Below are 27,188 nucleotides of genomic sequence, written 5' to 3' on the forward strand. Positions count from 1 at the left end.
GTACATTGTACACTGTCTTTTCACTTAGTACAAAGTCAATATTTGTTTCCTGCGTAGATAGGCAGAAGGTGGAAGGTCTGAAATGGCTTCCAGGGTGATGGGCAATGTTATCAAAGCCACAGGCTTGAATTAAACTCGTCTCCAGGGAGGAGGAAAAATCTAGTTCCAAATATTCCTGTAACTTTTGTGCTGACCAAGTGTTTATTAATAGAAATGGAATCCCCAGTGGGTTTTTCTTTGGTTAGCTGGTGAGCTTGAGAGAAATTACAATACCAAGAGAGTGACTGTGAAATAATTATTCATCATGGCCTGCTGGGCAGAAATTTCTAGGCAGGCAGGCTGCAAGGCACCTCAAAGGGAGGAGCACAGGAAAAGGGTGTGTGGAAGTCTGGCTGCACCCTCCGTTAGGTTATTAGGTAGAGATACACCCACAGAGGACTTTCTGTTGGTGTGCGGCACAGCTATTACCGAAAAAGCTAGAAACATGAATTCTAATCACAGATGCCAGTTATCTCCACTTTGAGCCTTTTTATTTTTTATCCAGTGGGGGCAGCTCTTTACTTCTTCCAAGATGTTACCTGGCCAGCCAGCAACTGCGTGGCAGAGGTGGCCCTAATCTTAGGCAGGTTAGATGGTTCTATTCCCTTGATGACACAAATTATTCTGCTGAATATAATAAACAGACTTAAAGATAAAAATGTGCTTGAATCACACATGCATTTGAAGAGTGGAGGAGTTCTCGTCTAGATAATAGCTGAGGCTTTTTTTCTTCCTTTCTTTTTGTGCAGAGGTCGAGAACTTAGTAATACTGCAGTTCAGGCCAAAACAAACTCTATATGATCTACTACTGATTTCCTTTTAAGCTCCCCCTTTTTGCTAGGACTGACTTCCTTTTATTTTACTCCAACTTGCATTAATCCCAGTTATAGAAGTTTCTTTCCTCTTTCCCTTGCCTCCAACTTCAAACATTCTTACATAGGAAACAAGTGACTTTTTTTTTTTTTTTTTTAAAGATCTACTTAAAAAACATAAAGGACACCATGACTTTTGGAATACATTTTAGCAGCCTGCAATTTGAAAGTTCACTTCCGAACAGGCAGAGTTAGACGGTTGGAGCTGAAATGCCTACGTGACCACAGTGGTCGCTGTAAGCCAAACCACCTGCTTATCTGATCTCCTCTGGGAATGAGGTGGTCGGCACCTACAGTGGTTATTGAGTAATTAGATGCTTCATTTGCCAGAGGCTGTATATTCCTTGAATGAAGCTGCCTCTTTCCATGGGCTTCCATGATGAGAGCTGGGTGTTGAGCGATTGCCCAAAGAGATCAGAGCCTGAGCATGCTTGGGCCCAGTATTTTTAGCTCCAGTTCACATTTTTGTCCTCTCCCCAGCAGCCGTTATTGTCATTGCTGTCATTGACTTCCATTTGAAAGGCTGTGCCAGCCAGGCCCACTGACTGAGCAGCTGAGGAGCCCTAGCCAGCAAAAGGCAGGATGTGGTTAAAACTGTGCTCTGATCCTATCTCTGGCCTCAGGAAACCTATTAGTAGCTTGGGGATTTTCTGAAAGTCCTTCTCTCCCATACACCCTCCCCACCTTCTCTCCTCTTCTGAGAGTTTGCAGGCTAAGCTATCAGGACAGCTAGAATCGCAAAGGGGGCTTCTACTGGGATCTTGGCACACTGTCCTTAGTGAGCTGAAGAGGACGCATGGGGCATGTTGCAGTATCGTCATTTTCTAGAGACTGAGTAGGTGACGATGTTCCCTTGAGTATATTCTCTTTCATCTCCAGACTCTTGTCTGTATTATTATTATTATTGTATAAATGATAATGAGAGGATGAGGCTCAGGATGCCTTCATAGGGGCAGGGCAGAGTGAGGGTGGGGGCACCAGGCATGCCAGCACTGGGCATCTCTCTGTGCCTCAATCCTCATCTAATAAATGGGGACTCATAATTACATCTACCTCACAAAGTTGTGAGCAGTATTGAGAATGTGTGAAAGTGCTGTGCAAAATTTGGTAGGTTAGAACAAATTAAAGTAATTAAACTATATTATCTGTATCATCTGCAAAGGGCCATTGAGGGCATTACCTTCTATGGGTAACATTCCTGTACAGTTAGACTGATGTAGATTAATATTCCCATTGGACAGATGAGAAAACTGAGGGGCAGGGAGCTGAACTGATTTGTTCAGTGTTCCAAAACTTATAGAACATCACTGTCCAGTAGAAACATAACATAAGCCATACATGTAATTTGAAATTTGCTAGTAACCACATTCAAAAAATAAGAAACGGTGAAATTAATTTTTCAAATAGCATATTTGACTCAGTATAGCAAAAAATCTTATCATTTTAATGTGTGGCATGAGTCACATGTGGCCAGTGGCTACCATATTAGACAGTTCCATACACAGTATTTATTAAGCACACACTAGAAAAAGTCATATGTGTAAGACATAGACCCTGTATTTGAGAAGGTTTGCCTTCTGAGGGCCAAGAAAATGCCATTAAAAATATTGGCCAGGCGTGGTGGCTCACACCTGTAATCTTAGCACTTTGGGAGGCTGAGGCGGGTAGATCACCTGAGGTTAGGAGTTTGAGACCTAACCTGACCAACATGGTGAAACCCCGACTCTACTGAAAATACAAAATTAGCTGGGTGTGATGGCGCATGCCTATAATCCCAGTTACTTGGGAGGCTGAGGCAGGAGAATTGCTTGCACATGGGAGACCGAGATTGCAGTGAACTGAGATAGTGCCACTGCACTCTAGCTTGGGTGACAGAGTAAGACTCTGTCTAACGAAAAAAAAAAAAAAGTTTATTTTCTCTTTGGGGTACTTCATTATAGAGACCTTAGGAATCAACCAGACTATTCTTTAAGTCTGTGAGAAAATTTCCAACTCATAAAGTTAGATATTTGGGATTCATTCACCCTTCTGCATCAACGTCTATCACTCATCTTTCTTTCCCAGCTCTCTTGAAAATTATGGTTTTCTGAGTCATATGAAAGGATGAAATAATTTCAGAAAGATCCCATATCCCCAAAAGGCCTAGGAAAATTGTCAACTGGGGCTGAGTGATTTTAGTTGGTGAACAATTTTTTAAAAATTAGTGACAAAAATATAGAGCTGCCTGGGGAATACAATGCCTGTTGGCTGAGATTAATGGTAAGATTAATAAATGGATTGCTTGATGAAAAGGCGCAGGAGAACAAAAACCAGTAGAAAGATTGTGGAGGAGGTCGCTTATTAATGAACTGTCAGCCCAAAGAAAGTTCAAGAAACTCTCCTGTGGTAAATGCAGCAGGCTGGCACTTCTAATAAAAGTTGGGGTCCTTCAGGAATTAATTACTCCAGCCTTACAGCAAGAATTTGTGGAATTGCAAAACGTTGTGGCACAGACCAGCACGGGCTGCTGCTACAAACGGGGAAGCTGCAGGAGAAACTCATCATTTTTTTTCATTGATATGTAGGATATTGTAGTAGCATAATAGCCAGTCAGACACGGGGATGAGTGACGGCGTCCAGATATACACTGACTAATGAAACGGCACATACTTGGAGTTTGAAGTCACTTCACTTTTCATATGCAAAATTCCCTCCTGGAAAATGATTTCCTCCTTATCCTGTGTACCCACCACTAAGGAGTTCCAAATAATTTTCAGAGTTGTTATATGAAAGTCGGATGGACTCTGCCACGATTTATCAAGCTATGCGGAAAGAGAGCACAAAATTCATTTATTCTGAGTTACTGTAATTTCCCTCTCCCCTCCTCAAGTTCCCAGTTATGCTTGGCCTGAAAAAAGCCTTTCTGAATTAAAATTTGGTGTTGCCTCTGCCCAGTGAAGCAGCTTAAAAGAATGCCACGACCAGACAGAGATGGTCTGAGATCTGCAATCTGATACCACACATCAGATATTAAATGCCTCTTACCTGTTTTCATTTCTGCCATGAAGGTAGAGTGAAATTTTTCTTCTGTAAAGTGTTTAGATCAAGAGGTCCCAGACAAACTCTTGGTCTCTTGGGTCTCAAATTTCATAATTAACCATTTCAGTTCAGGCATTAATTTATTCCTGATGGAGCTTGGTAATTTAAGAGATTTCTGGCCATTGATTCATGTGCTAATTTTCTAGGAATGAAATAAATACAGAGGGGACAGAACAGCTTTTGGTTGGTTTACATGGTGGTGTAAGACTTCTCTGGAGTCTTAATGTAAATGATCAGCCATTTCCCTCATAGAATCTTATAGAACTGGGCTCTTTTTTTTTTCTTTTTTACGTTTGACTTGTACCAGGATTATAAAACATATAGAAAATGATTCCTTCAGCTGTGCATAGAATTTATCATCATCTTTCTTCTGCTTGTCACATCCTTGCTTTTTAGACCATTTATCACCCATCACTCTTTGACTTTTCAGACCCTCATAATCCACATGATACTTATCCTTTTGATTAAAACAACTTAATGGCCTTTTCACGAATAATTAATCTGCTGTCTTTACTTTCAGCTCCAGGCTTTTAACTTTAATGTTGAGTTATCCAGCCTGTGTTGCCTTTCAAAGTTTCACTCCCCTTAGCCTTTTCCCCTCAAAGGTTTAATACTTCTTTAGAAACTTCAATGATTGCTATACAAAGGTTTTAAAAAATGCTTCCGAGTTACTCTCACATCCCTTCTGCTGTGTATGATGTGTATAACTGTGCAGAGATCAGTGGGATGAAATGAAAATAATTTCAGACTTGCATATTCTGTCATTCTGGAAAATGTGGAGGCTTGTACTTTCAAGAAAAGTTAAAACTCCATTGCTTTTGAAGAAACAATTGTGTATTATTTTGTGGTTATGTGTCCTAACTCTGGATGTTTTTCTAACAGTGACAATTTATACCAAATGACCTCCCAGCTTGAATGCATGACCTGGAATCAGATGAACTTAGGAGCCACCTTAAAGGGGTAAGGTTTTCTCTATTTCATTGCCTTTCCACAGTAACTTATACCTGTTTGAACCATTTTAAAGGTGCTTAGAACTTATGAAGAGAGTACAGTTTTTGAAGAATGGGCAGAGCTCTCTGTGGCATTAGAATGCTCTCCTCCTTCCCCTAGTTGGTGAGTTGTGTTCAGTATTAAATTTTCAAAAATATCAATAGGGGGTGTTTCTATCTGGAACAAGGAATATTGAAGACACTTATTATGGTCTTGTTGAATGTTTTATAATTCTTCAAAGGCCATTCAACCTCATTTAATAATTGTGTTTTACTATAATATCACAGTTGTTAACCATTCCACTATCTTATCAAGAAGTGCTTTGGGTGCATTCTTGATAAGAAACTCCAGGGTCTAAATTCTATTTGTGTGGCGCTGATCTGGGCAATCCACAGTCAGATATGCCCATACCTGATTGCACCAACAGGGTGTTTCTTTCCATACTTGATAATACAACCTGAATAGGGAGAATGCAGCCAGGAAACATCGGAAGGGGCTACTCTTTGCACCTAAAAATGAGAGAAAACAAAAAACAAAAAAACACAAGGCAGGTAGGACTTGCTTTCACCATTGAAAGAACTCACTTTTCATTTTCTAACAAGTGTAAAGAGATGGGCAGTAGCATAGAGCACTCGTGAAGTGCCTGCAGCGTGTCAGGCGCCCTTCCAGGTTACCTCATCTTATCTTCCCAACACTCTGATGAGGGCTAAGTATTGCTTGGTTTACAGATGAGTAAACCAAGCTCAGAGGGTTAAGTTACTTCCCAAGTTCACATCCTAGTAAGTGTTAGAGCTGGGATTCCAAGTCCAGATCTGATTCCAAAGCGCAAGCTCTTTGCAGCCTCCGGTGGTGCCTTCAATCCCACCATTGGCCCCAGTGGGACTGGGGACTTAGTTCAGCACTCTTGAAAGCTAGCTTGATGTCTCTGTGTATTGAGGGGCTTTTCATTGGATTCTGGGATCTGGGGGGCTTGCCAGATCCATGCATGCTCCATTCCCCACTCCCCACCTCTTCTTCTCTTCTAGAGTTGCTGCTGGGAGCTCCAGCTCAGTGAAATGGACAGAAGGGCAGAGCAAGTGAGTGGACAATGCGGAGATGGCAAAGCAAATGGCGTAGGCCTTGTTGACTGGCACCTGGGGCAATGCAGGAGTTAGGACTGATGTGGGTAATCAGGGTAGCATTTGGTGGATGGGAAGAGTCTCTCTCCCCCGCCCCCACCTCTTCTTGTTCATCATACACATGCTGGGGACGAAATGGAGGGAGTGGCATTTCTCATCAACGTGCCCCTGGAAAACAATTTTTAAAATTATGCAATAGGAATCCTGTTCATTTCTTTTTGAGTATTTCACAAAATACAAAATACTAAATACTAAATTTGTGGCATTACAACCATAATGCCACATGTTCTTGTTAGATCAGTCAAGCCTTTCAGTCTTAACTTACTTGCTTGTTCTTTATTTACCTTTAAATTTCTCAGGGAGAACTTACCCTAAGTCTGAGGCCAGGTTTGAAAAGACTTGTTTTTTGTTGTTTTTCAAAGTTTGTTTTTATTCCCAAACATTCGCACCTTCCCCAGCCCTATACTCTGCACCCTGGGGCATTTCTGTAGCTGTTTCTTTTTCTTTGCTTTGCTTAAACTCCACAACCAGCCTCCCTCTTTTCTTCTTCCGTGTATTGGCCCAGTCCTGTTATTTGCTTCATCCTTCAGTAATTGACAGAGTTGTATTTCATCTTCCAAGACTTACTGTTGAATTCTTCACCTCACCCCCACTCCCACCCCCAAATTTTTCAGCAATTTTATCCAGATCTCCTCTTCCTCTCTCTGGACCTCAAAGAAAAGGCTTTCTGTTGTTTTAAATTATTTCTCTCCCGTCTTCCATCTGAGGGGCTGCTGACAGTTTTAGCATTTAGCTGTTGTCCTTTCTGTTTGAGATGGGAGTTTCACTCTTGTGGCCCAGGCTGGAGTGCAATGGCGCCATCTCGGCTCACTGCAACCTCTGCCTCCAGGGTTCAAGCGATTCTCCTGCCTCAGCCTCCCGAGTAGCTAGGATTACAGGCATGCGCCACCACACCTGGCTAATTTTGTATTTTTAGTAGAGACAGAGTTTCTCCATGTTGGTCAGGCTGGTCTCAAACTCCTGACCTCAGGTGATCCACCCGCCTCGGCCTCCCAAGGTGCTGGGATTACAGGCGTGAGCCACTGCACCTGGCCTTTCTACCTGTTCTTAACTCGTCTTAAGTTCCTTGGCTTCTTGGTCCCACCCTTTCTTTATGGCTCCCTTCCTTTTCTCCTTTCTCCTCTCCTCAGAACTTGATAACGTTCCCCAAGCTAAATAGCAAGGATAGACAGAGCATGATTGTGAAGTGAGCAGTACGTTTCAGTTTCAAAAACTTCATGCTGTAAGGGGTTTGTTTGTTCAGTTACAAAAATTACAGATAAGGAATTTTGGCGTGTATTTGCAGCTGGATCTTTCCATAGTTGAGATAATTTTGATACTTTTTAAGGTCTTTAGACACATACTGTTAGTCACTTGCTGAGGAGGCAGAAGCTGTATTTTAAGGATGAAGCACAAAGTGTGAACAATTTGTTCTGTTCAATACTGCATAAGAAAAAAAATAAGAAGAGTTTTCATTGGTCTGTTACTTACATCTTGGAAAGGATTTCTGAAATAAAAATGTATTTCTTTCTCTTTTTTTTTGAGATGGAGTCCCACTCCGTCACCCAGGCTGGAATGTAGTGGCACGATCTCGGCTCACTGTAACCTCCGCCTCCTGGGTTCAAGTGATTCTCCTGCCTCAGCCTCCTGAGTAGCTGGGATTATAGGCATCTGCCACCATACTCGGCTAATTTTTGTATTTTTGGTAGAGACAGGTTTTCGCCATGCTGGCCAGGCTGGTCTCGAACATCTGACCTCAGGCGATCCGCCCCTCCTTGGCCTCCCAAAGTTCTGGGATTACAGGTGTGAGCTGCTGTGCCCTGCCTAAAAATGTATTTCTTGACCTCGCATGGTGGCTCACGCCTATAATCTCAGCAATCTGGGAGACTGAGGTGGGTGGATCACTTGAGCTCAGGAGTTTGAGATCAGCCTGGGCAATGTGGTGAAACCCCTTCTCTACAAAAAATACAAAAAAATTTAGCCAGACATGGTGGCACATGCCTGTAACCCCGGCTACTTGGAATGCTGAGGTGGGCGGATTGCTTGAGCTTGGGAGGCAGAGGTTGCAGTAAGCCCAGATCAGACCACTGCATTCCAGCCTGGGCGATAGAGTGAGACCCTTCCACAAAACAAAACAAAACAGACAAACAAAATATATATGTATATTTCTCGAATATTAACTTTATTCAGGGAGCTGTTATAAAAAAGGCTAGATGGCCCAACAGATAGTTCCACAAAAGAACAACTCTTTTGCAGACCTAAAAATTACAATTAGCTAATTGCCTACCATCTTCTCTCACACTGTGAATTTATCCCTATAGAACATACTGTAAATCCACGAATTTCCGCTTCCATTTTGTGAATTGGATATTCATCTAAGGATGCATATTAACATTATTGGGTGCTGTGTGAGGGGCTGTACATGTTTCCTCTTCTGATCTGATCTTACAACACCTCCAGGACACTTTGGCCACATCCATCTTTCAGCTGAGGAGGGTGGAGAGATTAAGCTAACTAACCAAGGTCACATAGTGAGTGAGTGGCAGAGCCATGCTGGAATCAGTTCTGTCTGACTCCAGGACCTGGGCCCTAGATTAGAGCTTCTTAAATGAGTGGAAACCTTTTAGACTGTGACTACAGTTAGAAATACCCTTTACAGTGACAGCCCATATACACACATGTACACACACACACACACACACACTACAGATTTTCACTGAGCAATACTCTTGTGACATTCTCTGCATGCTGATACTTTCCCTCCCATTTCATTTTTCAAAATGCTGATTGTGATGTACTGGATTGATTTTACAACGCACAGTTTGCCTCACTTTTAACATTCAAACATGGTGACATCTTGGCTGTCTCCTCCAAACTTATGAACGGCCCAGAACTGAATTTAGTTGAATCTGTAATTCCAGTAGAAAGTTTGGCCTTTCCCCAGGGGAGACAAATCTGGGTTGGGGTCATTGTTCTCTGTGATACTGGATTTACTTTCTTTTGCCATGGTATGAAAACTATTAATATGGAGAATACATTTGAGAAAAGATATTCCATGAAGACAAATTCAGACACATAACTTTTTGCGTTCATTCATAACTAGTGTCTTGACACTGTTTGAAATCAATGGTTAGAAAAATCATGTGACAAGGTAGATCTATTACAGGAAAACTGGTGATTTGACTCATGTTTTAGAGAAGAAAGATGTAATTTCCGTATCACTCATAAAAAAGAGGCATTATCAATTTTTTATTAAAAGATCATGTACCTCAGACTAAACCCCACTAAATGCTGGTTCAGGTCTTCTTTCCTTGAAAATGTTTCTTTTTTAAAAAGTGGCTTCACGAGGAATAGATTTGTTTCCTTGTATCCCAAGCAAGTCCATGGAGACATCTTTCATTAGATGTCAGGGATCAGTGTTACAATGGGTGGGGATAGGATTTGATAAAGAAGGTGGGCAGATGAAATGAAAACTTGCTGTGTTAGAGGTGGGATATACTTGTGTGGCTGAACCACTCCTTTCTCCTCCTTCTCCCTTTACTCATTTTCTAATTTCTGCATACCCACTGGGATCACAGCTACTTTTATGACCTCCAATTTAAGTCAATGAGAAGGTACTTTATAGAAAGAACCACCTTCTTCTCCCTCAGCCCCAGACAAATGAAATTAGATTTTTAAAGTGGGTCCCTGGGAGAAAACATTGCTGGGGAATCTTTCTGAGTATGACTCCACCATTTTGAAGCCTTCTATTGATGGTGCCTTGTGTTATCTGCTTTCTATTTCTTTGAAAACATTTTCTGCGTGTTCTCAATGGCTGCTGATTTCCGAACAAACCTCTCCTACCCTGTTGGCCTCTGTTTTGTCTCTTCCGAAGAAAATATCCTGCAAAATGGAGAAACACATCAACCTTGACTGTGATCCAAGTTATTAAAACAAGGAAGAAGTTATTCTCTGGGGACTCGGGTAGGGGGAGTGGGAAATTGAACACAATAGAAATGTGAAAGGAGAGCTCAGCAAAATGAATGTCCCTTTGCTAGTCCAAGAAGTTCACAGGCTGTTGGGAACATGCAGTATTCAACCTGTGGATGCTTGAGAGGAAAAACAAAAAAGACTCAACAATGAGTGATGTATAGTGAAAACAAAGCTGTGCGTTTTGGTAGGGCCAAGGCTGTCGAATCTGGAGAAAATCCCCGCTAGACATGGTCTCATCCCTGAGAACCTGTGCCAAAAGAGATAGCTGTCTTCTCTGGCTGGGAGCTCCAATACACAGCCCAGCACCTTCCCTCACAGGCTCATGAACATAAGGTACCCGTCCAAGAGATTTACTTCTTGGAAATAGATAGCTCGCTTTTAAGTGGCTCCTGGAGCCTGAGATGCAAAGTGAAGGTGGGGAGCCTCAATTCTGTGAATATCAGCATTTCCGAGCCTACTCCTTCATCTCCACCCCCAGCAACAAGTTATTAATTTTCCCCCGTTTAAACAGTTTCATTTAATACCATTTAAAGAGGTTTTTTTTTTTTTCTTTATTATTGTCTTGCATTGCACTTGGCCTGGGGTCTGTTAACCCTGCCAACCAGAACAAAGAATGGGACTCCTGGGTTTGATAAAAATGGAGACTCGTGACTTAGCTCTGTGTCCCTCTCACTTAGTGTGGACTGATTCGGAAGCTTCTTTCCTTTGCTTCTCACTTTTCTGCTTCTTCTTTCCCCTCCCTGGCTGCTGGCCTTTTCTATCCTTTTATTTTTGGACATGCATTTGATGAATGTATTGAATTTTTTCATTATGTAAGTAATGTGTATAATTTATAGAATAGTTAGAAAATACAACTACACAGGGAAGGAAATTAAAACTCCCCCCCAAAGCCCAGATGAAACTATGGTGATAAAGATGTTGCACACAATTTTAGACCCTTTCCTGTTCATGCATGTACTTTTGTGTCATCTTCCTTCTTATAAAAATGATTGGCTTCAGGTGAGATTGAATTCAGCAAATGCATATTTATAGGCCGTCGCGAAATTGTCATGATAGCTTTGACTTCTTGAAAATATTCTCAGCCTCTTAAAAAATATTCAAAAAAAATTTTTGGGCTCTGCAAACTTATCTCCATACCATGATTCTAACTATTTTATTTTAAAGCAAGGAATTATTTTCATCTGGTGGAGGTGAGGAAAAATGCTAGGTTTGTTTAGATCTGGAGAAGAAAAGAGCTGAATGGGAAAGACAGGAAAGAAAGGTTGGGATGGAGAAGGGGGCCAAGTTGGAAATGAGGAACACAGTGATCATAGCACAGGGAGGTGAAGTGAGGTTAATGAGGATTGAAAAAAGTGTATGTATGTGTGTGTGTGTGTGTGTGTGTGTGTGTATTGGAGAGGGAGAGGTTACATCAGATAAGTTGAAGATACCTTAATGATCCAAAGCAGTATTTGGACTTCTCCTACCTCTGACCTCTTTGAGACCCTGTACTCACCATTTATCCTTTTGCCTGTCATCTGCCCAAGAAAAGATCATAACCTCTAGGTAGAAGAATATTGATCTAGAAGCTACACTAATAAAAAGTTATCCAGATAAGTGTTTCTCCGAAACGAGGAGCTACTGCATATTTTAGTAGGAGTTTTTCTATTAAAAGCGAACAAGTTTATTTATTCTAGCTTTATTTCTAACTCTTCATTTTTAAAACAACAGATGTAGTTCTGTATGCCTAGATGGCGACTTCATCTAAAATGAAAACAGCTATTTTCTCCTGATTATAAAAGTCGCACAAGCTTATCATTTTTTAAAAAATTCAGACTGGACCAAAACATAATAAAGAGGAAAAGAAAATTCATCTGGCGTCTCACCACCCAGAGATAACTGTTTAAAAAAACATTTTGAGGTGTATTTATATCTTTAGAGAAAAAATTCTGGAAACATTTATCAGACTATTAATTGCAGTTACCTCTAAATAGATTAGAGGGAAGAGACAAAAGCATGAAACAGATGGGTTTCAGAGATAAGGAGAGAAGGTAAAGACCATGCTTTCATGGAGTTCTGCTGCAAAGGGAGCAAAAAAAAAATGGGGTTCTAGCTGGCTGGGGAAAGAAGGTCAGGAGAATGAGTGGTTTTGTTTTAAATTGTTCTGTTTTTATTTAGTTATTTATCTTTAGATAGAAGTATCTGTATGTTTGTTTGTTGATGAGAATGATCAAGAGGAGGAAAAAATGGGGCAGGCATGGTGGCTCACACCTGTAATCCCAGCACCTTGGGAGGCCAAGGCGAGTGGATCACTTGAGGTCAGGAGTTTGAGACCAGCCTGGCCAACATGGTGAAACCATGTCTCTACAGAAATACAAAAAATTAGCTGAGTATGGTTGCACACACCGGTAATCCAGCTGCTTGGGAGGCTGAGGTAAGAGAATTGCTTGAACCCAGGAGGCGGAGGTTGCAGTGAGCCGAGATCGTGCCATTGCACTCCAGTGTGGGCAACAGGGCAAGACTCTGTCTCAAAAAAACAAAAAGAAAAAAACAAAAGGAAAAAAATGGTCATTGGGAGGGGACGGAATCACTGGAACAGTGTCCTTGAAGGAGGTGGGAGAGAAGGGGCTCCATAGATAAGTTGGTGGGGCTGGCTTTAGCTGGAAGCTGGGATAGTTCATCTAGTAACAATATTAATTTATAGGAGTTCTTTCTGCTGGGCTTGGTGGCTCATGCTTGTAATCCCAGCACTTTGGAAAGCTGAGGCAGGAATTCAAGACCAGCCTGGTCAATGTAGCAAGATCTCATCTCAACAGAAAACAAAACAATTAAAAAATTAGCTGGGCACGGTGGCATGCCTGTAGTCCCAGCTACTTGGGAGGCTGAGGTGGGAGGATTGGCTGGGCCCGGGAGTTTGAGGCTGCAGTGAGCTATGATGATGCCACTGCACTCCAGCCTGGGCAACAGAGACCATCTCTCTAAAAATAATAATAATAAAGAAAAAGAGTTCTTTTTTTATAAGAGTTATTTTGCTTGTCATATGTAATGAATATATTTTCTCTGGTTTGTATTTTAATTCTGTTAATGGGTTTTTTTCTGTCAGATATTTTTATTTTATGGTAAAAATAGTAAGTTTTTGTCTTACAGTCTCAAGTTTTTGACTTTTGGATCATGCTTAGATTTTTCCCATCCCAAGTGTTTTAAAATATTTAATTATTTCTGGTATTTTTAAAATTTTATTCTTTAAAATATAGAGATGGAGCATGTCACACTCAAGCAAATAATAAAATAATATTTATGTTGATCTAGTGGCATCTGTGCAAGGTTGCCACCAGCTCTGAATGTGAATAATCCATATCTATTCATTGCCCAAATAAGATCTGATAAGTGCATATGAAAGTGACTTTTGAAATTACTGTGGCTACAGGGTAATTGGATATTCATTGAGTAAAGTGTTAAACCTAAGCATTGTGGCATAACCACTGAGAATTCCTAGGGAACGCTCCTGGATCTTTTGGCTCTAACTCCCTTAGGGCTGATTAATTCAAGTCCAGCAGTCTGTGGTTCATACGACTACACGGTGAGTACAGTATTTATGCAGAGGTTTATTGTTTTGTTGTGTTTTGTTTTATTTGGTAGTAGTCCTCTCCTAAGTCCAGCTTATATTATAACAGCCCCCTTCTCCCTTTTCTTCTCAGGCTATTGGTTTATTGGAAATAGCAGGTCAGTTGTCTGGTAGAATATCCCACAATCTGGATTTGGCAGATTGCTTTATGTTACAGTCTTTTAAACTTGGGCCTCTCTCCCCTGTCTCCCTTGTATTTCTTTCTTTTTTTTTTTTTTTTTTTTTTTTCTGTTCTTTCTCTTTCTTCCTCTCTCTCTCTTTCATTATTTCCCTCCCTGCCTGCCTTCCTTTTCTTTTTTCTTTCTTTCTTTTTTTTTGAGACATAGTCTCCTTCTGTTGCCCAGGCTGGAGTGAAACGGTGCGATCTTGGCTTGCTGCAACCTCCACTTCCTGGGTTCAAGCGATTGTCCTGCCTCAGCCTACCAAGCAGCTGGAACTACAGGCACGTGCCACCACACCTGGCTAATTTTTTGTATTTTTTAATAGAGATGGGGTTTCGCCGTGTTAGCCAGGATGGTCTTGATCTCTTGACCTCAAGTGATCTGCCTGCCTCGGCCTCCCAAAGTGCTGGGATTACAGGCATGAGCCACGACGCCCAGGCTTTTTTTCTGAGATGGAGTCTCTCTCTTTCTCGCTAGGCTGGCGTGATCTTGGCTCACTGCAACCTCCGACTCCCTGGTTCAAGCGATTCTCCTGCCTCAGCCTCCCGAGTAGCTGGGATTACAGGCACATGCCACCATGCCCAGCTAATTTTTGTATTTTTAATAGAGATGGGTTTTCACCATGTTAGCCAGCCTGGTCTCAAGCTCCTGACCTCAAGTGATCCGCCTGCCTCAGCGTCCCAAAGTGCTGGGATTATAGGCATGAGCCACCGCGCCTGGCCTCCCCTGTATTTGCTAGAGGCTTGATTCGATTTGGGTTCTTTTTTTCTTTTCTTTTTTCCTTTTTCTTTCTTTCTTTTTTAGGTAAATGTAATTGATGAGTGGCGCTGTGTTCAGCCTCATCTCTTGTGTTTAAACTTTAAGGAAGCATAGTTTCTTAGCACAAATCCTTAAACAAGGGAGTGATGGCTCTCAAGGCTTGCAGTGGGGTTTACTGTCAACGTCGAAAAGTTTCAGGCATTTCAGCATCTCATGTATGAGCCCTGAGTATCAAGGGTGGGGAGAGAAGAGGGGTTGATGGGTAAATTCCATGTTTTAGAGACACAAGAGTTTGAATGTCCCCAGGTGCTTCCCTTCAATCTGATTAACTCTGCAGAGGGGAGAAGACAGAGGTGAAGATGGGGGAATGCCTGCCTGGCCAATAACTAGAGGTGGGAGAGAGAAATGACAGGCCCAAGTTCCCCCTTTTTGAATATTCATATGAATGCTAATTGCCTTCCAAAGGCTCTTTGTCTTTTCTCTCTTTTACCTCTTCTGTTGATAAGGGATTTCAGGGCGGCTCTGGTTTTTCTCATCTGTAAAACTTCAATTCCTTTTTATTAATTTTCACGTGCCTGTGGAATATCAAAATTAATCATTTCTAAAGAAGCCACTCTTGCAATGTTAAGTGTTTGTTTTTTGTTTTTTTTTTTTCCTGGGCCAAATCTCAATGTACATGTTTTTAGTGTAAAAAGAGCTCACAATTTGTGTTATATGAGGGACATTTTTCTCTTTTTGTAGACTTCCTAAGGAAAGTGTTTATGTGTTTTTTGTTTGTTTGCTTGTTTGTTTTTGTTTTTGAGATGGAGTCTCGCTCTGTCGCCCAGGCTGGAGTGCAGTGGTGAGATCTTGGCTCACTGCAAACTCTGCCTCCCAGATTAAAGCGATTCTCTCAACTCAGCCTCCCTAGTAGCTGGGATTGCAGGTGCCCACCACCCCACCCGGCTAATTTTTGTATTTTTAGTAGAGATGGGGTTTCACTATGTTGGCCAGGCTGGTCTCGAACTCCTGACCTCAGGTGATCCGCCCGCCTTGGCCTCCCAAAGTGCTGGGATTACAGGCATGAGCCACCACACCCAGCCGTATTTATGCATTTTAAAGCTGTCTAGGAAAAGCAAACTTTCTCAGCATACATTTTATGCATGTTAAAACTGTTTGGGAAAATGTACAGTCCAGGCCACTGCCAGAAGTGAAGTGACAAAGTGCATGTTCTGCTGATAACTGCTTCTGCTTATTTTCCCAGTTCAATAGAAATAATTTTTTTTTCTTTTGGTGGGGGGTAAAGATCGTGCTGTATTGCACATAAACAGCTATTTCCATCAGTTAGCCTTGTGCTTTCTTTATACCAGAGGTCCCCAACCCCCGGATCACAGACCGGTAGTGGTCTGTGGCCTGTTAGGAATTGGGCCGCGCAGCAGGAGGTGAGCAGCAGGCGAGGTAGCAAAGTGTCACCTGTATTTATAGCCGCACCATCCCTCTAATTACTGCCTGAACTCCACCTTCTGTCAGATCAGTGGTGACATTAGACTCTCATGGCAGCGTGAACCCTATTGTGAACTGCGCGTGTGAGGGATCTAGGTTGCGTGCTCCTTATAAGAATCTAACTAATGCCTGATGATCTGAGGTGGAACAGTTTCATCCCAAAACCACCTCTCCCCACCCTGGGTCTGTGGAAAAATGGTTTTCCAGAAAACTGATCCCTGGTGCCAAAAACACTGGGGACCACTGATTTATACAAAATGACATGTTGTGCCTCCAAGTAGAAGTTGAAGAAGGCTAAAGAGGGAATGTTTCAAACCCGTCCCTCCCCACTCCCCCAACTCTCCTCTACTCCAGTCCTTTCCCTCTACCCAAGTTCACCTTTAAAACCTTCAGGGTGTCTAATTTCATTCATTCCCCTGGAGAAAAGAGCTGGGAGTCATTCAAGTGTCATGATGATAAAAGTGAACCTGTAGGGTGGGGGTAATACCACCAGGATTGTCCAGCTCATTTGAAAGGAAGAAAAGCACTGACCTGGACTCAAACTCTAGGTCTGCCACTTGCCATCTGTCTGACTGTGGGCAAATAATGCAATGTCTCCTTAAACCTCAGTATTCTTTGCTATAAAATGGGGATAATACTATATAAGCAACAGTTTAACACTTATTGAGTGCATACCAGGTACTGTGATTTACTTACCTGACCTATTGCATCAGTCTGATAGGGGAAGTGCTGTTATTTTGATTTACATGAAGCTGAGGACAGGGAGGAAGTTATGCCATTTGTGTAAGGTGATACAACTTAATGAATGACTCCTAGGGTTCTGCTAAGGATTGAAAAATATATATATTTATGTATGAGTATATATTCTCTATATATTTATATATTCAATATATATTTTATTATACATTTATAAATATATATAACATGTAATATAAAATATATATATATATATATATTTTTTTTTTTTTACAGACAGAGTCTTACTCTGTCTGGAGTGCAGTGGTGCCATCATGGCTTACTGTAGCCTTGAACTCGTGGGCACAAGTGATCTTCCCACTTCAGCCTCCCAGCTAGCTGGGACCATAGGTGCACACCAACACACTCAGCATTTTTTAATTTTTATTTTTATTTTAATTTTTTTGTAGAGACAGGGTCCTACCATGATGTTGCCCAGGCTGGTCTGAACTCCTGGGGCTCAAGTGGTCCTCCTGCCTCGGCCTCCCAAAAGTGATGGGATTATAGGCGTGAGCCACCCACATGCCCTAAAACTTAAATGTTATTGATCTCAATCACCAGGCTCATGAGATGCATGCAATAAGTTGCAGATTGGTGGCCCTTGGGCCAGATGTGTGTTTTATTTGATCTGACAGTGATTCTTTAAAACTTCAATTATTTACAAGAACTTATAACTCAGGTGCTCTCAAAAAAGTCCAGATTTCCTGCTTTTCTTTGAGAATGGAAAGCTATAGCAATGCTGGATTCACATTGTTTACAGTTATTGGCTGGGAGAGCTGAGTCATGGCTGCCTCTGTTGGTCAGAGGGTCGTGTGGCCAGGGTGGCTGTCCCTGTGAGTTTAATGTCATCTCATTCTTTAGGGCTGCCTTCATTTTACTTGTCTTACTTGGCCCCTGTAGCAATATTTGAATTCGTGGCTCTGTTTTAAATTAAAAAGAGTCAAATCTATATTCTGACCAATTTAGCAAACACATAAAATAACTGCCTTCTCATCCAATAACCTGGAAATTCATGGAGAATAAGAGAGGTGACCGAAGAGTTGAGACAGATAAATGTCTTAGTTTTCAAGTAGGAAGAAAACCCAGTGGATTCTGGAAACCACAGAGTTAGCATGAATTCTTGGATAAGTTATTAAGCCAGATCTTTGAGAACAAGCTGGGGAGAAAACAGGGATCATTACCCACGTTGGTTAGTGGTATGCAAGACACGTGCCCAAGTCCGTTTCTTTTTGGGTAGAATTACCAGTCCAATAGTGGAAGTTTACTAATATAGTGGCTCTTCATTGCAAAAAATATTTGATATTTTTGGTGTCCTTGTGGACAAGAAAGGGGATGATGGGCTAAATACTTAAATGGATGATTTGTGCTTGGTTGAACAATAAAACCAAAGCAACAGTTGTCTAAAGTATCTTTGTTAAGTTGGAGAGTGGCTTCTAGCAGAGTGGCCTCTGTGGCAGGAGAGGAGAAGCAGTCATATTACCCTGAACCTCCTCTCGCATGTCTTTACCTGCCTGCCTCAGACTCACGGTTCTTTTCCTCACTTGGAACCACAGCCTCATGACACCTTGCTTTAAATTCCTGTGATCTTCCTGAATATCTTGGCCAAGGACTCATCAAATCCCTTCTCCCTGTCATTCAGCAGGGTCAGTTATCTTATGTCTCAAAAGGAAGTCTACTAGGAAACAAAACAGAAAAATACGAAAACTGTTTGAAATCTTTTTTTTTTTTTTTGAGATAGAGTCTTGCTCTGTTGCCCAGGCTGGAGTGCAATGGCACGATCTTGGCTTACTGTAACTCTGCCTCCCGGGTTCAAGCGATTCTCCTGCCTCAGCCTCCCAAGTAGATGGGATTACAGGCACATGCCACCGTGCCCAACTAATTTTTGTATTTTTGTAGAGATGGGTTTCACCATAGTGGCCAGCCTGGTGTTGATTTCCTGACCTCGTAATCCGCTTGCCTCGGCCTCCCAAAGTGCTAGGATTACAGGCATGAGCCACCATGCCCGGCCTCAGTCACTGAGTTTAGAGGATGCAGAGAGGAGCAGGGAGTCTTTGTATTCAAGGCCAACTTTACAATGGGGCAGAGGAGATACACACAGATGGCTGTAAAATAGTAATATTCGTGGCTGGGCAGGGTGGCTCACACCTGTAATCCCAGCACTTTGGGAGGCCGAGGCAGGCGGATCTTGAGGTCAGGATATTGAGACCATCCTGGCTAAAATGGTGAAACCCCGTCTCTACTAAAAATACAAAAAAATTAGCCAATTGTGGTGGTGGGCACCTGCAGTCCCAGCTACTCAGGAGACTGAGGCAGGAGAATGGCGTGAACCCAGGAGGCGGAGGTTGCAGTGAGCTGACATCGCGCCACTGCACTTCAGCCTGGGTGACAGAGCGAGGCTCCGTCTCAAAAAATAAAATAAAAAATTTTTAAAAAGTAATATTCACTCAGTGGTTCTCCAGGAGTCAGAAACGAGAAGGCAGATTTCGGCTTGTTTTTAAAGCTCTCCTAAAATGGAACGGGCTCTCTTGAAAACTAGTCACCAGTCATGTTGAGCAACTGTTGGGCATGAGCTAGAAGAGATTTCTGCTTTGAAGGGGGGTTGGCGTAGATGGCCTTTCTAGGTCCTTTCTACCTCTATTAGTCTGTGGTTCCCAGACCACCGAGGTGCTTTTTATAAACTTATTTAGAGAGAATTGTTACCACGTCAAATGCCAGTACATTATACTTGGTGTTCTGGGCACACCACATTGGGAAGTGTTGAATCGCAGGTTTCCACAGTGTGGAATTGCATTGGTGTGTTTGTCTTTTGGAGACCCAAGTCCCCATAGGCAGGGGCCTGGTGGTTTTTTTTTTTTTTTTTCTTCATGGACCTGGTAGGAGAATCTACTGGCGTATTTGGCAGGCACAGTCTTGTTGCTTGTTGCTTCTTTTGTTTATGGTTTGCATCTGGCTCTGCGGATTGCTGTTCCCTTTGAGTGTCACAGCGCTTCATTTCATGAGACAGTTGTCTTCAGGAAAGTCTGTTCCCGTGCCCCCACCCTCCAGGAATCCAGCTAACACCCAGAGCTTAGCTGTCGAGACAGATTTCTAATTTTTACCCTTCAATGGCAGAACTTTAATGTTGTGTCCCTAGAACTCCTTCAGCCCTAGAAAATGTGGAAAGTAGGCCAGGTGCAGTGGCTCACTCCTGTGATCCCGGCATCTTGGGAGGCCAAGGTGGGAGAATCACTTGAGCCCAGGAGTTTGAGACCATCCTATGGAGGACATAGCAAGACCCTGTTTCTACAAAGATAAAAATAAAAATCAGCTGGGCATGGTGTGGGACACCTATAGTCCCAGCTCTTTGGGAGACGGAAGCAGGAGGAACACTTGAGCCTGGAAATTCAAGGCTGCAGTGAGCTATGATCACACCACTGCATTCCAGCCTGGGCAATAGAGCAAGCTCTAAAAAAGAAAAAGAAAGAAAATGTGTAAGTCACATTGTGGCTCCATGCAGATGACTGAAGCAAGCAAAGGCAGCTTCTCTTCACAACCTTTGAGGCAAAATGTTCTGGCAGCACCATGGCACCATTCTGGTCCTGCCCTCTTTCTGCTGCCATATGGCCATTGTCATCACCTCTCACTTTCCCACTGTCTATACCAAGTAATTGTAAGGAAGGCAGACACAGCCTTTTTCTCCTGGTAAACACATTCTAAGGGTCAGAAGGGCATATGTTCTTTCGGTTTGGCATTTTTGCCCAATTTTTGCATGTTTGACCCTGGGGTTACTTCTTTGAGACATTCCCCCTGTCCCAGATAATTCAAAAATTACATGAAGGATGTGGAGACAAGGTATGGTAGTTTAGAGCAGCAGGCAGTTCTTTCTAAAATGCTTAGATCCAGAAGTAAATGCGAAACCCCACAGCTTCTGTGGCCCTAGGGGGTGTGGACATTTCAGTTGTCCTGGCAGACATTCTTCCTGTCCAGGCACTCTCTCTGCTGGGTGAATGAGTATTGGGTCAGCTCCAGGCTTCCCCACACTACATCAGATGGAGTGGGCTGATCCGCCCACCAGCTTACCTGCCTCCCTGCCCAGGATCCCTGGAACCAACTGTTAGAGTAATGGAGGCAGAGAATGGAATTCTTAGTGCTGGCAGCCAGTTTAATCCCACCTGAAGGGTTTTAAAAATGCTGATGTGGCTGGGCCTGGTGGCTCACACCTGTAATCCCCGCACTTTGGGAGGCTGAGATGGGTGGATCACTTAAGGCCAGGAGTTTGAGACCAGTCTGGCCAACATGGTGAAACCCTGTCTCTACTAAAAATACAAAAATGAGCTGGGTGTGGTGACGTGCGCCTGTAATCCCAGCTACTCCGGAGGCTGAGGCACCAGAATCACTCGAATCCGGGAGGCGGAGGTTGCAGTGAGCCAAGATTGCACCACTGCACTCCAGCCTGGGTGATAGAGTGAGACTCCATCTCAAGTAAATAAATAAATATACTGATGCATCCCTCTTGGACTACCCACCCCACCAATAATTTTTTAAAAGCAGATTTATGGATTTCACAGACCATGTGATTCGCCCATTTAGAGTGTACAATGCAATGGTTTTTAGTATATTCACAGTTGTATGACCATTACCACAATTTTAGGACATTTTCAGCAGTCATTTTCTATGTCTTCCCAACTCCCCCAGTTCAAGGCACCCAACCACTCATCTAGTTTCTGTCCCTATAGCTTTGCTTATTCTGGACATTTTATAGAAATGCAGTCATACTACATGTGGTCTTTTGTGAGTGGCTTCTTTTACTTAGCATGATGTTTTAAAGGTTCATCCATATTGTAGCATGTATTGGTACTTTGTTCTTTTTCACTGCTGAATAATACTCCATCATATGCAGATACTCTCTTTGGTTTATCCATTCATCAGTTGATGGACATTTGGGTTGATTCTACTTTTTGGCTCTTAGGAATAATGTTGCTAATGCACCATGTATACAAGTTTTTGTGTGGACATCTGTTTTCATTTCTCTTGGGAATATCCCTAAGAGTGGGATTTCTGGGTCATACGTTAACTTTATGTCTAACCTTTTGAGGTACTGCCAGATATTTTGCAAAGCAGCTGCATCATTTCACAGAACTATTTCATAAGAGCTCTGCTCGATGCTTCTAGATGTGATTCTAATGTGCTGCTGGTGTGGGTGAAAAACCTCAGTCCGCCTCATCTCATCTGGAAGTAAAATAACTGTAGAGCAGATAGCGGCGTTGTATCTGAAGGAGAGAATAATTTTAGAGCAGAACATCCATCCCTTCCAAGTTGTCCTTTCCAGCATTGCACATTTTTCAGCTCTTCCTATGTAGTCGAAGGTGACCTGAGCACCAGTGTGGGGACTAGTCAGTCGAATGTTGGAGGAAGATTCTCCAGTGCCCACCTACAGCACAGGCAGGCTACCAAGGGTTAAGTTGATCTGGAAAAGTGACCTGTCGTTTAAGCAGAATGGGTCCACAGATGTGTAATCCCCACTTCTGAGGACACGACATTTCTTCTTGCGTCATCACTTTTTTGGTGTTATCTGGTAAAAACTGAGTCATGAGGTGCCGACAAAAATTCAGTGCACTTAACGTGAAGCTTGAGGCATTCTGCTCATTCCTGAGATACTTGCAGCTGTCAGCCCTGCCATCTAGATGGTAAACAACTTGCCGAGGATGAAACCCCGCCATTGCGGCTTTCCTCGGCTTGTCTGAGTGAGACCTAGACCCGAACGGTGCACGCCTGCGAGAATTGCAGGATGAGAGAGGGGCTGCGAGGTGGCGGCCCCCGGGATCCAGCGGCTTCGCCTTCCGCAGAACCTTGCATCTAAAGTGGCCCCATGGAGGGGGGCAAAACCCAACTATTTTTGTTCTGTGAACTGTAAAAACAATCATTCCCTCCTGACTGCAGATAAGCATTTCCAAATGGCGACTGTGAGCCACTCTGAGCCTTTTTTCCCTTCTTTGTGTTTGCAGCCACGGCACAGGGTACGAGAGCGATAACCACACAACGCCCATCCTCTGCGGCGCCCAGTACAGAATACACACGCACGGTGTCTTCAGAGGCATTCAGGTGAGCACGCAGAGAGGCCCTAGCGGGAAGGGAGCTGCACTGCCTCTTCCTGCTTACCGGCCCTTTAGTTCCTTACTGATGGACTCCTTGGCCCTGGCAAGCCTCTTCTTCATTGCAGGCTCCTTTAACATCAGGGACCCCTGCTCATCCCCTGGGTGTGATAATGCGGCTGTGTCCTCTCCCAGAGAGGCTGCACCGCTGCCTGACACAGCCCAAGATGCGTCCTGCAGAATTCTCTCCTTTCTGCCTTTACTGCTCCATTTGACTTCTCCAGGGCGGGCTGTGTGGCTTTTGCTTTTGAGCTAATTGGGTTTGAATTAACCGCCTGGACCTTGACTTCTAAGATTTGGTCTACATCGTAAGGTGCCCACAGGTAGACACATCTTGGCAAGTGTTGATGATAATCATAGTAACTGTACCGCCTATGGCTGGACATTTTCTATATACTAGGCATTGTGCTAAGTTTTATACATAGACTTGAAAAAAATGGACTTTACCCTATTAGTACCATTTTGTACTGATGTGGTACATTTGTCATAATTGATGAGCCAATACTGATAAGTTATTGTTAGCTCATAGTTTACATTAGGGTTCACTTTTTGTATTGTACAGTTCTATGGGTTTTGAAAAATGCATAATGCCATGTACTTATTATTCTAGTATCATACAGAATAGTTTCACTACCCTTAAAGTTCCCTGCACTCCACCTATTCTTCCTTCCCTCTTCTTCTCCCAACATTCACTGGTGTTTCTTCAGAATGTCATGTATTTGGAATCATACTAGATGTAGCCTTTTCAGGCTGACTTCTTTCTCTTAGCAATATGCATGTAAGGTTTCTCCGTGTCTATATGTGGCCTTTCCCCTTCATTTCATCTGCAGTACACCCTGATGAGGTAGGTACTGTTATTCTTTCTGTTCCATGGGTGGGGAAACTGAAGCCCAGAGGTGATGAATAACTTGACCAGAATCACATAGCTAGTAAATGGTGGAGCCGAGACTAATAACACAGGTCTTGCCTGACTTCAGATCCCCTGTTTATACCTACCTCCTGATACTGCTTCTTAGGGCGGCAGAGGATGGGGAACAGTTTTGGGGGAGGGAGAGGTCTCCAAGGAGCATGAGGAAAGTAAAGTATAAAGGTAAAAGTTTCAGAGAATTCAACAGACATTTTGGTCTGCCACCTCCATAGACCTTCAGCCTACCTTCCCTGCAGAGTCCCTATTTTGGGTGGTCAGAAGCACACACAGTTACTAAGGGTTTCATTTATGGCTTATAAACATCAATCCATGGCTGCAACACGAGTAACAGCAGTGATACTTTCACCAGAATGGTCAGTACTCTAGAAATAAGTTGTATCCAGGCCAGACCCCACATGATATGTGGGGCAAGTAGCTCTGAGATGTTCTGATTAATGTTTCCAGAGGTGTCACGAAGACAGAACAGTGTGCTCCCTACTCCCAAGCCTTTCAATGGAGAGGAATAAAGGCAAGAATTACAGAAATACGGAAATCTGACAACGGCTTGGGGAGACATCAAGCCTCTCCCCTGACAAATACCATCAGAATCCTTCACCAGGGCCCTTACTGAGATTAACAACTGTTCCCATGTGCACTGCTTCTAGGATGAATTAAGGGAAATGGAAAATGCTTCCTTTGCTTTCTTTCCCATCAAGCCCAGTTTGTCAGGCTCCCTTGTCATGGCCTCTAAATAACTCCAGACTGGACAGGTGTTGAGTATTCTCATCCAACAACTGGCTCACCATTTAATTTTATGCCACCATTATCCCTGAGACACTACGGCCTATTAACATCAATGTCACTACAGCATTTTTCTTCCAAAAAAAGAAAGTGACCTTTCAGTGCAGGGCAATGTGAAATAATAGGGACTAGAACACAAGCATGGGGTAGAGTGGAAAATGCACGGGGCAAGGAGTTGGTTATACTCAGAAGTGGTTCCAGGTCTTAGCACAAAACATGAATGCACTTTAGGCCAGGCATGGTAGCTCACGCCTGTAATCCCAGCACTCTAGGAGGCCAAAGTGGAAGGATCCCTTGAGCTCGAGAGTTCGAGACCAGCCTGAGTAACACAGAGACATCCTATCTCTACCAAAAAAAAAATTAGCTGGGCATGATGACTCTCACCTGTTATCCCAGCTGTTCAGGTGGCTGAAGTGGGAGGATTGCTTGAGCTGGTGAGGTCGAGGCCGCAGTGAGCCCCGATCGTGCCTAGGCAACTCCTGCACTCTAGCCTGGGCAACAGAATAAGATCCTGTCTTAAGAACAAACAAAACCAAAACATGGATGCACTCTAGTGACAGCATCTCACCCTCTATGGGGTTGATTTGCACATCTGTAAAGGAATGAGGAGAATTTAGTGCCCACTCAGGCACTTGCTCAGCTCCCATTTATGACTCCCTGACCCCAAGAAGAGGAAGGGGAGCTTGCCTCTCTGTTTTCCACCAGTTCTTATTCTTGGAAGACTGACAACACACACACTGCACTTCCACAAGATAAAGAGGAGGGACAGATGCCCTGCAAAGGATGTATGCAGTGCACAGAAGGCAGATGGATTCCAGTACTTTCTGGTGTCACTATTAAAGGTTGTGCTGGCTTCACTGTGGCCTTCTGGTGGGTTTTGCTTCCTTTCACAGATGGGACCACCACATCCAGGGGCTCCTTCTTCCTTGTCATTTACCTATACTTGGACGATCTGGTCAGTTTGGGGCTCATTCATTATCCCACTTTTTTTTTTTTTTTTTTTTTTTTGAGACGGAGTCTTGCTCTGTCGCCCGAGCTGGAGTGCAGTGGCCGGGTCTCAGCTCACTGCAAGCTCTGCCTCCCGGGTTTACGCCATTCTCCTGCCTCAGCCTCCGGAGTAGCTGGGACTACAGGCGTCCGCCACCTCGCCCGGCTAGTTTTTTTTTTGTATTTTTTAGTAGAGACGGGGTTTCACCGTGTTAGCCAGGATGGTCTCGATCTCCTGACCTCGTGATCCGCCCGTCTCGGCCTCCCAAAGTGCTGGGATTACAGGCTTGAGCCACCGCGCCTGGCCCACTTTTTTCAAATAAGGATGCCCCCACCCATTGCAGATTGGCTCTAGGTTATGTGGTCATGTCTCCAAGCGGGAGGGAGTAGTTAGGCTTTGGGACTTTGGACTTGGAAACATCACCACCTCAAGAGAAGAAACTGAGAGATAGAATGGATTGGGAGCTCTTCGAGGCACCAGCATTTCTTTTGCAGAGGCTCTGGGACAGCCATGTCATGTAGGTTTCATCTGTAGAGCCACTTCTGGTTGCTCAGTAGTGATGACCTTAGAGCACTGCATTGTAGAATGTCCTGATCTAGCATCCATTAGTGATGTCTGCCATGGCGATCTGGAGTGTGAATGGGAGTGGTTTTAGGTCTGCACCTGCCACCCCTTCTTTGCATATATTCCAGTGCTCACTCTCCCTCAAGACCTACGTGAATGTTCTCATATGGCTTAAAGCCTCCTTGTCTCTTACTGTCTGCCTGCAGGATGTGCGGCGTGTGCCTGGAGTAGCCCCGACTCTTGTGCGGTCAGCATCTGAGACCAGTGAGAAACGCCCCTTCATGTGTGCTTACCCAGGCTGCAATAAGAGATATTTTAAGCTGTCCCACTTACAGATGCACAGCAGGAAGCACACTGGTAAGTGTGCCCACTGTCCAGCCTTGGGCAAACATGGTTCAAGAACTCCTTTTCCAGGCTGTCACGCTGCTAAGGACCCAGGTCGTTTCCAGGATGGAAAGTAAGCACTGCTTTGAAAGGTCTGATCCAGGTGATGTAAAGAGGCTGTGAGGCCATTTTGCATTCTGATTATCCATCCTTTATTACAGAAGTCAGCAAACTGTCTTCCAGAAGGGCAGAGCAGAGTGGTAGAGAGAAAGTGCTACAGAATTAAAGAGACCTGTGTGGGAATCGTGTTGGTGTTAGAATACTATTAGCATTTCTAAAGACAGAGGAGCTAGCCTGGGAATATAGTCATCAGATGGTTTTAGAAGGTCGATGGGCAAGATCATTATGAAATTTTGGAAGAGATGGTCCAAAGAAAAACTTACCTGCTTAGGTCAGTAATAATCAACCAGACAGGAAGGGGAAAATTGATTGTTTTTTTTTGTGATCACTTCAAAAAAAAAAAAAAAGGTCAGGTGCAGGGGTTCACACCTGTAATCCCAGCACTTCGGGAGGCTGAGGTGGGTGGATCACCCAAGGTCAGGAGTTGGAGACCAGCCTGGCCAA

General features: G+C 43.3%; 1 protein-coding gene across 6 annotated transcripts in view; it reads left to right on the forward strand.

Moving 5' to 3' along the window:
• Nucleotides 1-27,188, forward strand: part of WT1 (WT1 transcription factor) — a 48,039-nt gene that overhangs the window by 13,043 nt on the left and 7,808 nt on the right. For 3 of the 6 annotated variants that reach the window (XM_023230369.1, XM_023230370.1, XM_023230371.1), the window contains exons 4-7: nt 4,872-4,949; nt 6,005-6,055; nt 22,834-22,930; nt 26,447-26,597. In XM_023230369.1, the coding sequence (XP_023086137.1) occupies nt 4,872-4,949; nt 6,005-6,055; nt 22,834-22,930; nt 26,447-26,597 (377 nt within the window). The remainder of the gene's footprint in view (nt 1-4,871; nt 4,950-6,004; nt 6,056-22,833; nt 22,931-26,446; nt 26,598-27,188) is intronic. The other 3 variants (XM_031933816.1, XM_023230372.1, XM_031933817.1) reach the window with 2 other exon arrangements.

This window comes from Piliocolobus tephrosceles, chromosome 13 (genome assembly GCF_002776525.5).
Source record: "Piliocolobus tephrosceles isolate RC106 chromosome 13, ASM277652v3, whole genome shotgun sequence".
NCBI lineage: Eukaryota > Metazoa > Chordata > Mammalia > Primates > Cercopithecidae > Piliocolobus > Piliocolobus tephrosceles.